Source organism: Rhinolophus hipposideros, assembly GCF_964194185.1.
Source record: "Rhinolophus hipposideros genome assembly, chromosome: 14".
NCBI lineage: Eukaryota > Metazoa > Chordata > Mammalia > Chiroptera > Rhinolophidae > Rhinolophus > Rhinolophus hipposideros.
Window position 1 is genome coordinate 27,927,284 of NC_138060.1, and position 12,579 is coordinate 27,939,862.

General features: G+C 50.0%; 1 protein-coding gene across 1 annotated transcript in view; it reads right to left on the bottom strand.

Moving 5' to 3' along the window:
* Window positions 1-8,427: 8,427 nt before the first annotated feature.
* The window catches only part of LSM3 (LSM3 homolog, U6 small nuclear RNA and mRNA degradation associated), a 183,068-nt gene continuing 178,916 nt past the window's right edge, over window positions 8,428-12,579 (bottom strand). Inside the window, exon 6 of the mRNA XM_081072969.1 lies at window positions 8,428-11,899. Within this exon, the coding sequence (XP_080929095.1) occupies window positions 11,842-11,899 (58 nt within the window). The 3' untranslated portion in view covers window positions 8,428-11,841. The remainder of the gene's footprint in view (window positions 11,900-12,579) is intronic.

Below are 12,579 nucleotides of genomic sequence, written 5' to 3' on the forward strand. Positions count from 1 at the left end.
TAACTGGCCCAAGGCCTGACACCTAGGAAGCAGGAAGCATGGAGTTCTGCCCAGGCACACTTAGAAGCTCCACATTTTGGAGCCTTGGCCCCAATGACTACAACAGGGAAAACATTACTGAGGGCTTGGGTCTGTGTGCCCTGCCAGTTTGGGCAAGGACTGTGGCCAGCCATCAGATCCCCGTGCCTGGCACACGCTGGGTGCTCAGAGTCCCTGTGCGACTGACTGGCAAAGCTGGAGCCAGGCAGCTGGTAGGGAGGTATCTGTGCTCATCTCCCTTAGAGGCCTGCACTTGGAACAAAGGCCTGCTGCTTTGGCCATCCTTCAAGACTGAGGGACAGATTCGGTGTCCTTAATTCTCCTTTTGAATCAAGCCCATGCTTGTCACTGACCTGTCTGGGACCCCGTGGTGCAGCTTTTTAGGTGAGGTCTGCCTTTCTAAGCTCAAAGGCAGACAGGTCTGGTTCTGTGGGAGAGGCACTGGACCTGGAGTCTCCCTGGTTGCTTTATCCCTACCAGCCTCCTCTGTAAAATGAAGAGTGTACATGAGGCAGATTGGGAAATGGCCATGATACTTTATACCCCTCCCCATAAAGACGTGGGATCTATTCCTACTGCCCTTGAGTCAGGGCTGGGCTTGGGCTAATTGAATGTAGCCGGAATGATGTTGTGCCAACTTCAAGCCTCGGCCTCAAGAAGTTTTGCAGCTTCTGCTTTTGCTATCTTGCAACCTTTCCCCTGCCACATGAAAAAGCCTGGAGTAGACCAATGGGGGATGACAGACCATGTGGAGAGAGGCCCACAAGCTGACCACAGACTCATGAGGCAGCCCAGCCAGGCCAGTCGATGAACCACCCAGCTGAGCCAAGCCCAAATCTCCAAGCCACATAAACTGTGAGCCAAATAAATGTGAGCCAAATAAACTGTGAGCCAAATAAATTATTATTGTTTTAAGCCACTTCATCTGGGGATGTTTGTTACACAGCTGACGTTAACTAATACCTCCCACTCCAATCCTCACTGGGCTGGTGAGGAGTAAATTAGGTTACACTTTGGAAAGTGCCTGGCATAGAGAGGATTGCCACTAAATGCTGATGTCCTGCTGCTTCTGTGCCAAAACACTTTTTAGTAATCAGAGGTAAAAGAAGGAAGGTGAGGTCTCATGGGTTTGGTAACTTTTATCAAGAATTTTATTTCATCTGAGCTTGGTTCCCTTCTTCATGTCTTAGTTATAGAGGGGCTCTGGTGGTTGGTTTGAAGTTAGGTGCCCTTCATGAAAGCCGTCCATGACTAGCATTTAAGTTCCCAGGGAATTCACAAGAACACACACACACATACACACACAGTATGTTGAGATACAAGAGAACCCCAACCTTGAAGGAGTGGGGCTCATAAAAGGGCCTGAAGAGGAAAGTTGGAAGGTTGAAGGAAACCAGAAGAGGGTGTGTCATGGGAGCCGAGAGAAGAGCACGGGAATTATGCAGGAGTCGGGGTTAGTGGAGTCAAAAGAATCTCAATGAAAAGATTGACAAGTGACAACTGAATGTGTCCACCTGGAGACCAATCAGTGCCCTTGGCAAGAAGGGATTCCATAGAGTGCAGGGGATGGAACATTGAACACAATGGCCCAAGGAATAAGCTGGATGAGCAAGTAAAGGCATGGAGTAGACATATTATGTTCACAAATATTCTCTTATGTATATATTTTTTCAACTTTCATCTGGGAGTGCTTAGGGACTGGGGGATGTCGAAGTAAAAAGGACAACCTACATCTTTAAGAAATGTGAGGGCCAGCCTGGTGGCTCAGGTGGTTGGAGCACCGAGCTCCTAACACGGACTTGGATTCCCACATGGGTCAGTGAGCTGCGCCCTCTACAGCTAAGATTGTGAACAACGGCTCTCCTTGGAGCTGGGCTGCAGTGAGCGGCCAGAGATTGGCGTGAGCTGCCATGGGCTGCCACAGGCTGCTGCGTGTGGGCTACCGTGTGTTGCCGTGAGTGGCCGGCAGCCATCGTGAGCGGCCGGCAAGAGCTGCTGTGAGCAACCGACTGCCTCAGGGGGGGAGCGCAAGGCTCATAATACCAACATGGGCCAGGGAGCTGTGTCCTACACAACTAGACTGAGGAACAACGGCTTGAACCAGAGTGTGTGTGTGTGTGCAGGGAGGGGGGGGAGAGGCGGGGGGAAAAAAAGTGAGATCTTGATGCAGAGAACAAACTGATGGTTGCCAGATGGGAGGGACAGGGTGAAAATGGTGAAAGGATTAAGAAGTACAAATTGGCAGTTGAAAAATAGTAACAGGAGATAAAGTACAGCATAGGGAATATAGTCAATAATATTGTCATAACTATGTATGGGTTCAGGTGGGGGTACTAGACGTATTGGGGGGATTACCTCATAGATTATATAAATGTCTAACCACTATGGTGTACACCTGAAACTAATACAATATTGAATGTAAACTGTAATTGAAAAAATTAAAAAAATAGAAAAAACAGAAATGTGAGATCCATGAGGAAACACAAGATGATGATGAATTAGAATAAATGAACAAATGAATGAGTGACATCCCCTTAGGTAGAATACCTCCAAGGGCTAGCCCTCCCCCAACACAGCACCCAGACCCACCACACAGGCTCTAGGGTAGGACAGCCCTAGCTCTCATAGTTCAAGCTGTGTGACCTTGGGCAAGTGACCTCACCTCTTTGCATTTTGGTGTTTCAACCTGTACAGTAGAGCTGTGATAGCTGCCAACACTTCAGGCTTTCTGGTGAGAAGGAGCAGAGAGACCCAGAGGGAGGAGAGTTCATTGGACAGTGGTGTGGGTGTGAAAGGCTCCCCTTGGCTGGCAAACCCCCCAGGGAGCTGTGAGTTTGATCTGTTTTGTTTTCATAAAACACACCTGACCAGGTGGATGCCTGTTTGTTTTAGAAGGGAAAAAGAAAATGGGGGAAGGGTTGTGTGTGGGAGTGGAGGCAGGAAAAAAGATAAGGTTGGGAGGAAAAAAGGTTGGGGGTGGAAAATGGGAGCAGGAATGCTTTTGGGCAATTCCTATGTGCCAGCCCCGAATCTTAGCTCTTGTACCATCAATTCATTTAATCCCCACAGTAGCCCAATGAGGCAGCTGTAATTATCATCCCCACTTTGCCATCAGGGAAATGAAGCAATCTACCCCCCATGACAGAACCCGGGGAGCAGAAGCAGGATTGGAATCCTGACGGCCTGATTCCAGAACAGGCAGGGAAGGGGGTGCCTGTCTGAGCAGACAGAGCTCAAAGCCTTGGTTGGGGTCTGGACTGCCACAGACTTAGGTGGGACCCTGGCCTCTTCAGACCTTGTTACTGAATCTATACAATAAAGGGCTAAGCCCCGCTATCTTGAGTTACCCAGGGGCTCCCCTCATTGGGGCTTAAATGCCCTACTCAGTTAGTCCCAGTCCTCAGACCCACGGCACCCTAGGAAACTCTCCAGAATAAGGGGAGCCCAAGACACTTCCCTGACTTAGCCCCTGTCCCGCTGCCTAGCACCTGCCAGTACCCTCCTCACTGGCTTCGCTGCCACTTGAGCCCCTGAGCAAAAGCCAACTCACATGTCACTCTCCTGCTAAAGATTCTTCAGTGTCTCCCTATTATCCACCAAATGATCCAATCCCTCAGCCAGCCCTCTAGGTCTCCCAATCCTACCTCTTCAACTGGACTGCCAGCCATCTCCCCTAAACTCTCCCACAAGCCACAGGAAAGGATTCTCTTTCCTTCGGCTTTTCCCACTGTGTGTCTTTGCATAGGTCCCTGTGTAGGTCCACCCTCCTATTTCCCTGGCCAAGCTTATAGCTCCTCCAGAACTAGGTAGCAGACCGTGTTAACCTGTCTTGCCTTAGTGAATTTTGTGTGATTACTCCGGAACTCCTTCAGGCCAGGGGTGGAGTCTAGCCCTCTCCTATCCCCTGCCTCCCCAGCCTCGGGGAGAATCACATGGTTGTAGGAGCTCTCAGCCCAAGAAGTGATAGGAGATAAAACTCAGTGGAGGCCTGTGTCCTAATGTGGGAATGTCAGGCGGCAGGGACTTAGGGCCTAGGCACGAACTTGAGAAGCCGGTACGTGCTCCCTCTCCCACACCCGGAGCACCCAGAAGACGTCAGCTGGGAGGTTTTCGAAAACTGGCATACCTGAGGTTGTTGTTGCCAACTTTCTGCTCTGCTGTGTAAAGCTGCCACGCTGTGCCCATTTCAGTGATTCATAGAATCGAATCAGTCAGTTAAAGGAAAGCTCAGTTCATCACAGACCTCCCTGGTTCCCACCAGGAGGTCTTTTGAGTGCTTCTTCTTTTTTTTTACCCCTTATTCCGCCTTGGCCCACCCTCCCCCCACTCCAGTTCAAGCCGTTGTTTCTCAGTCTAGTTGTGGCCCTGGCCCATGCTCGTATTATGAGCCTTGCGCTCCCCTGGCTGAGGCAATCTGTCGCCAGTTGTCTGTCGGCCACTCACAGCAGCTCATGGCAGCTCTGCCGGCTGCCAGCCGCTCACGGTGACACACGGTAGCCCGCGGCAGCACACACCAACCTCTGGCTGCTTGGGGCAGCCCAGCTCATGACAGCCCAGCTCCAGGGAGAGCTGTTGTTCACAGTTGTGGGGACAGAGTCCCAGAGAGCAGTTTCCAGGCTCTTGGCCTCACATGGAAAGGTGCTGGCTCGGTTATTAGATAGCCATCAGCTGTAATCAGATGGCTATCCGCTGTGGCTGCGTGGCCATCAGCTGTTACCGGTTAGCCATCAGCCACTAATATAATTGCCGTGGCTATGCTAAGGGGTTAAAAACAGGTGGCAGATTGCAGCCAGCAAGTGCGGTCAGCAAGCGGATTGTGGATTGCAGATCATGTGGCTCCTGCTTCCTATGTCTCCAACGCAGCCACCAATGAGACTATAGTGGTGTGACTCCCCTATCTCTGGCTCCGCTGTTGTTCCTTTTTGGCCTCACCATGTCCTGCATTATTGCGCGGGCAGCGGGACCAGAGACCCTGCATGACAACAATCTTAGCTGTAGAGGGCGCAGCTCACTGGCCCATGTGGGAATCGAACAGGCGACCTCAGCGTTAGGAGCATGGCGCTCCAACTACCTGAGCCACTTGGCTGGCCCCGAGTGCTTTTTCTAAGTGTGAGGTTTCCTTGAGAACAAAATTGCATCTCGACTGTGGCAGGGGTTGGCAGGAAGCAGCCATCGTTGGGCCTGTTTTCTTGGCCTCCAGGAGCTCAGATCTCTCTGCCCAGTCCAAAGGGGTAACACTATCAGGAGGTAAATGGGAGTCTGGGAGATGAGGCAATGCTGGGACAGAGGCAGGGATGCGGGATTTGAGAGGTGGCCTGGAAGTGGGCAGGAAGTGAGATGGGGTTGTCAGGTCCCGGGAGCCCTGTGGGCTGGGCCAGCCTAACTCAGTGGGGCTTCAGGCCAGGAGATCCACACAGCAGCTAGTGCAAAGGCCCCCGATTTCCAGGACACTATGGCTGGACCCTTCCCTAGCTGTGTGCCGTGGACAAGGCCCTTTAAGTAATGCAGCCCTCACAGGTGGCTGCGGGAATTCAGTGCAACATGAAGTAAGTGCAGTTCTCGGCACAAGGCCACTAACATAGGGAGTGTTCAGACATGGCAGTAAACAACAGTGCCTGAAAAGGTGTGAAGGGGAAGGGCCCCCTTATGAACGGGTCCTGTAGCCTCACAAGAACCCTGTTAGATGGTGGCATCACCATGATGCCATTTCACAGATGAGGCCCGATTGCCCAGGAAGCAGAAATTTTCTCCCCAAAGAAATGCCTCACAAGCTCCTGGCCCTCTGAGCCACTACCGAATCTCCTCTCCATATCCACAGCTCTGCACTGGCCTCTTCTATGCTCTCCTAGCCTCCATCCTGCCCCTCCAGTCCTCTCTCAGCTCACTCTACAATGCATCTGCTCCCCAGAACCTGCAGTGGTTCCCCTTTGCCTGAAGAACAAAGAAAAGGCCCTCCTTTGGACTCCAGGTGCCCTTGAAATCTGGCCATAGCATCCTTTCCCGCTCTCCTCCTTCATTCTCATCGCCCAGATGTACTGTGGACGCTGCCCTCCTTGTCCTTGCTCACTCTGTTCCCTCCTCCCGATACCATGTCTAGCCTCTGTTGAAATCCCCCTCACTCTCCAGGTACCATCAAATGTTACCCCTCCTTGAAGCCTTGCTGTATTTCCAAGTCAGATGGAATCTCTCCTTTTCTGGACCTTCATGATACTATGCCTGTCCTGCCCTTGCAGAGAATTTGGGGTTTGACCAGCCAGCACTAAGTCATTCTGCCTCTCTCATCCTCCATTTACCCATCTGCAAAATGGAATTTGAGACCACCAGCTGCTCCTAGGCCTGCTAGGAGGATTGAAAGAAGGCACAGGCAGCAAATGAGCTTTACTATCTCCAAGTTCCAGAAATATGTGAGGACTACCACCTAGCTTTGTCTCCTCAGTAGCCATCTTCCTTTCTCCTGACCAAGAGAACACTGATTTAGGGGGAGGGAGCAACATGCCCCCCTCAGGGGACAATCTTGATGTGTCTAGGCAGTCTGAGCCATCCCATTTCCTATGTTCAGTGACAGGTCTAGGATGGACATTTGACTGGGTTCTGGCCAATGAAACATAAGAGAAAGTATGCTGGGGCTTGTGGGACAGGTTTTCCTCCTGGAGAAAAGAGGGGGACACCATGTTGTTTAGGGGAGGCAGCCGTGGCCCCGTTTCTCCCGCTCTGGGCACTTGATGTCTGACACTGCAGCCACCATCAGAGTCTATGAGGGAAAGGTGTCATTGAATGCTGAGCACAGCGTTGTGGCAAGTCAGAAAGTGCTGGGGTCACCTGGGATAGCACTGAGCTACTGAGTCCCCTTGGGATCACAGCTGAGACCTGAGTCATGAGAGCCAGCCAGATATCTGGTAATGGAGGAGAAGGTGGTCCAGGCAGAGGGGACAGGCAGTGCAAAGGCCTCAGGCAGGAAGGAGCTTGGTGGGAAGCTGTGTGTGTGTCTGGAGTAGGGAGAACAAGGGGGAGAATGACAGGGATGAGATTAGGGGTGGCAGGGGGTGGATGACGTAGGAACACAGGGGCCACAGCCAGAACTTAACTTTAGATGTTGTACACTGTACCTCCAACTTTTTATTATAAAAATGTCCTAAGATATAGAAAAATTGAAAGAATTTAGAATAAGCACTCATATATATTTCACCTAGGTTCAACCACTGTTAATATTTTAGCATATTTGCCTTATCTTCATATATGTGTGCTTTTTAATTTTTTTTCGCTTAGCATTTGAAGATCACTTGAAGACTTTGGGACTCCTAATTCCTAAACACTTGATCACGTGTCTGCTGAGAGCAAGGACATTCCTCTACATAAGCACATGACCATTATTACCAAAGAAAATGAAAATAATTCCCTAGTACTCAATTCACATTCAAATTGTCCCCCAAATGTTTACATAGCTGGGCCTTCCTCCCTCCCTCTCTCCCTCCCTCCCTCACTCCTTCCCTCCCTTCTTCTCTCCCGTTTCCTTCTCTCCCTCTCTCCCTCTCTCCCTCTCTCCTTCCCTCCTTCCTTTCCTCTCTCTCTCCATCCCTCCCTCCCTTCCTTCTTTCTTCTTTTTTTTCCTTTCCTTTCTTGGAACAAGGATCTAATGATGGTTTACATGTACTTTCTTGCTATGTCAAATTCTTATAAACTAGAACAGTCTCCCACCTATTTCCCCCGACACTGATGTTTTAAAAAGTGTATCGCTTTCATCACTTTATTAAATGAAGCATGTCACCCATATAGTGAACAAATCTCAAGTACGCAGCTTGGTGAACTTGTACATATACATATAATCACTACCCAGATCAAGATACAGAATGTTTCCCTCCTCCCAAAAGGTTCCCTCGAGGTCCTTCCAGGAAGTCAAGTGCCTACCCACGCCTGAGGCCCTCACAGTTCTAATTCCTATCTGTGCACACTGGTTTGGGCTGTCCTAGAACTTTACACAGATGGAATATACAGCACGTTCTCGTGTGTCAGGCTTCTTTCACTCGGCAGGATGTCTAAGAGATTGGCGATGGGTATCAGCCCTGGATGGAACACTTTCCTGTTGTCCTGTGGAAGGATGTTTGGGTGTGGTTGGCAATAGTGAATAAGACATTGACTCTTGTGAAGGGTCCAGGACAGCTGTGGAGTCTGCTTGTTTCCTCGCGGTATCACTTAGCCTGTTCTTCTCTCCCCTGATTTTATATGCACTGATACACCTTGAATAAGTCAAGTGATGACTCACAGGTGGGTACGCAGTACATCACACGAGGAGGCCCCAAATGTCGGGTGTTCCCACTCGAGTGATCTCAGACTGGTCAGGTAGTGACCCTAGATTGTTCCACTGTATAGGTAAGTTTTTGTTTTCCTGTCAGAGTCAGTGGAGGGTTTTGAGCAGGGATTTACCATTTGTAAAGAATACTTTGAGCACCATTTGGGGACTACACTGTAGTGGGGTAAGGACAAAGCAGGGAGACCGGTGAGAAGGCTACTGCACCAGTCTAGGCAACTGATGACAGTGGCAGCAGTGGAGGAGTTGAGAGGTGGCTGGATTCTGAGTCGAGCTGTGCTAGCCTCGCACGCACATGTGCTAGGTGCCCAGGTACTGTTATCGGCCTGAGCTGAGCTTCTGGGGCTTGGCAGAGAGGATGTCCCAGTCATACCTGGGTGTGCCTGAATTCGGGGAAACTGTGAGTTTTGGGGTTTGATGCTGCAATAAAAACAAAACAAAACAAAACTAAAGCAAAAAACAGAACTAGAGCCTGACCTGGTTCCCCAGCAGTTTCTCAACCCTCCTCTCTGAATACCATAAACCACCAGGGAGGCCTCTATGCCTTTGTGGAGCACCATTCACACTGTTCAAGAGTGACAATGTTAAAAACAGTCAGATGTGCATTCTGGGCAAGAAAGTTCCTAGCTTAGGGCCTAGGACAGAGCACTCCCTCCCTTTCCCTGAGGCTTAGGCTTATGCCTCTTCACCTTGGTCCAGGTGGTGACGGTCAGGCCCCTGTGTGTCATCTGCACCTGGCACGATGTCCCGAGCAACTTGGGGACAGTTCCTGCTTAAATCCTGCTGGCCCTGAGGAATGCAGTGGATGCCCAGGTCTGTATCAGTTATCCATCACTGTGTAACAAATGATCCCAAACAGCAATAAACATTGATTATATCTCATGTTTTCTATGGGCCAGGAATTTGGGAATAGCTTTACTGGGTGCTTCTGGCTTAGGGACGCAGGCGGTGTGGTCTCTCAAGAGGTTGTTGTCAAGGTGTCAGCTGGGACTGCTGTCACTAGAAAGCTTGACTGGGGCTGGAGGCTCTGCTTTCAAGGTGGCCCACTCACAGAGCTGGCAAGTAGGCTCTGGCAGTGGGTGGGAGGCGTTGGTTCCTTTGCGCAGGCTGCTGCCTTCATGGCAGCTGGCTTCCCCCAGAGGAAGCGTCTCAGGGGAGGGCGGAAGCTGCAATGCTGTACGACCTAACCTCAGGAGTCACACATGGTCAGTCATTTCTGCAATATCCTATGAGTTATACCAGTCAGCCTTATTCAGTGTGGGCGGGGACTGCACAAGTATGTAAATATCAGGAGGAGAGAATCACAGAGACCCACCTGGAGGCAAATGGACTGATCACAACGAACAGGGAAGAACCCTGGGGTCTACTTGTCCACACTCCAGTTATCCTGTGTGCCAGTTACTGTGCCAGGCCTTGGGCGTGCAGGGGTAAAGGAAGCAGGTTTGGCTTCAGTCAAACAGAGAAAGAACTGCAACCATTAGGGGAGCAAAGCCTTGTGGGCCACACAGGGATGAACAAAGCCACCAAACTCTGATGGAACCTCCTGAGCAAGGACATCACACACCACCCAGAGCCTCAAATACACAGCCAGATCAGCCAGGAGCACTGGAATGAAGGGCAACAGGGCTAAGAAGGAGAAAGCTCCCCAACTGCAAGCAATCACGGCAGGCCCCAGGAGGAGGTGGCATTTGAGCTGGTTTTGATGTCCAGGAGAATTAGGCAGGTGGAAGACAGTGTCACACAGCGGTCAGAGCAGATATGGGGCTCAGGCCATGCCAGGGACTTCCTGAGACACCCCTCAATTCCTACTTGACACAAAGCAATTGATAACACACTGTATCATGTGCTCCAGTCTGTGCTGGCCATTGTTTAGGCCGGCAGTGGATGAAACAGGACTCGTGGTGCTTAAAACTATAGCACTGTGTCAGGGGCAGGGCCTGGAGACGAACTTGAGATTAATACTAACAACAAAGGTAGCTCCATTTCAGCCAAGCAATGGATAATCATCATTTTATTACAGGGGACACCATCATATCCCTATTTGACAGATAAGGAGACTGAGGCTCAGAGCTGGAAGACAGGCCAAGGTCACAGAGTCAGGACGACTCCCAGGTTTTATGTGTGGGTACAACAGCCCTCAGACTAGCTTTCTGAAATGGTCTGGGCTGCGTGCTGTCTGAGCCTCTCTTCTCCACCAGCAGCAGACCACCCAGGCCCAAGGCTTCACTAGAGTGGGAGGAGGGCAGTGTGGACTTATGTGGCTCAGCCTCTGTGCTCAAGGTCAACCATATGACTGATTAGTGGGGCCCATGAGTCACATGGGGAGGGATTTTCAGGGACTGCTTGGAGCAAAGTGTCTCTGGGCCTGAGGTCCTGCCTCAGTGTTTGGGAGCCTTGGAAGCCCTGGCTTACTAGTGGGGGCTAATGAGGGTCCCCACATGACCCCATCCTCATCCCTCCCCCACCTTTGAAAGTGGTTAAGACCCTCCATTGCTGAATGACACCTTTATTATTAGTATTAATCTCAAGGTCATCAAGGCATTGTGCTGAGCATTTTATGAGCACTAATGTGCTGAGTCCTTGCACATTCCATATAGGGCTGTCCCCATTTCACTGATGAGGAAACTGAGCTCACCAAGGTCAAGTCAGTTGCCCAAAGGCACATGCAACCCCATAGCAAATCCTATCAAAACATACCTTCAAAACACCACTTGAACCTGCCTCTGCTCTCCCTCTGCTTTGCTACCATGCAGGCCACATCCGACTTTATCGCTTGCCTGGGTCATGCACAAATGGACAAGTGATGCTGAGAGAGGTCCCGTTCTAACAAACCTGTACCTTGGATAAGTTGAACACCTCCGGATACCTCTCAGTCTTCACAAAGGTAACCAAGTCTTGTTCAAATTCTATTTTTATTCTTTCACTATTAATACTTATGTATGTATCTATAAATACTATAGAAGAAATGTGTGTGTCTTTAATCTTTACATATGAAGACCACACTGGGGCCGGCCCGGTGGCTCAGGCGGTTAGAGCTCCATGCTCCTAACTCCGAAGGCTGCCGGTTCGATTCCCACATGGGCCAGTGGGCTCTCAACCACAAGGTTGCCGGTTCGATTCCTCGATTCCTGCAAGGGATGGTGGGCTACACCCCCTGCAACCAGCAACGGCAAATGGACCTGGCGCCGAGCTGCGCCCTCCACAACGAAGACTGAAAGGACAGCAACTTGAAGCTAAACACACAAGTAAGATTGAAAAGACAACAACTTGACTTGGAAAAAAAAAGTCCCGGAAGTACACACTGTTCCCCAATAAAATCCTGTTCCCCTTCCCCAATAAAAAAAAAAAAAGAAAAAGAAAAAAAAGAAGACAGCACTGAACACTTTCTTCTGCATCTTGCCTTTTCTCCTGCACTGTGTTTCTGAGGTTCATCAAGTTGGTGTATGTAGTTCATTCATTTTTCACTGCTGTGTGGTACTCCAGGGAGAGACTCTAACTCAGTCTTTTGTTCCTGTGTTTAAACTCCCATTGGTCCAGGCTGGTACGATTTTGGTTCTGTTATTACAGAAGGGAAAGCGGCTTAGAGAGTTTAAAGAGCTCGTCTTAGAAGCTGGGATCAACCAACTTCTAAGTGGCAGAACCACCCCCCCCCCCATTTAGCCTCAAATGATGTGGAGTATATGCACCATTATATTAAATTCTGTGAGCAAAAAAGGAAGAGATCATACAGCCAGGCTAGGCCTGAGGCCATCCAGCCTTCAGGGGGAAGCCAGGAGAGGGTCCTTGACGTGGCATTAATTGGGAAGGTTGCCCAGTGGTCAGAAAACACCCCAGCCCCAAATCCATCTGTGGGCCTCTCTCCACCCGTGGGGTAGTATGGGGACACATTACACAAGTCACAGGGTAGATTGTGGCTCAATAAGACAACTCCTGCCTGGGGTATTAAATGAAAAAGCCCACTCTAAGCCTCAGTTTCCTCATCTGTAATATAATCATTATAACCTACTCAGAGGAATGCTCGAACATTGTTTAGAGCATCTGAAATTTAATTATCCTGAGGTGCTTCTATTCCAGGTCTGTCTAGATTCATTCATTCATTCATTCATTGATTCATTCAACAAACATGTGCTGGACATCTGCTATAGGCCAAGTGCTAAATGGGGCACTGAGGGTCCACCAGTGACTAAGAATTAGGAGGCAGAATATTGCCGAGGGTACAGCCACAGTGGTGGCAG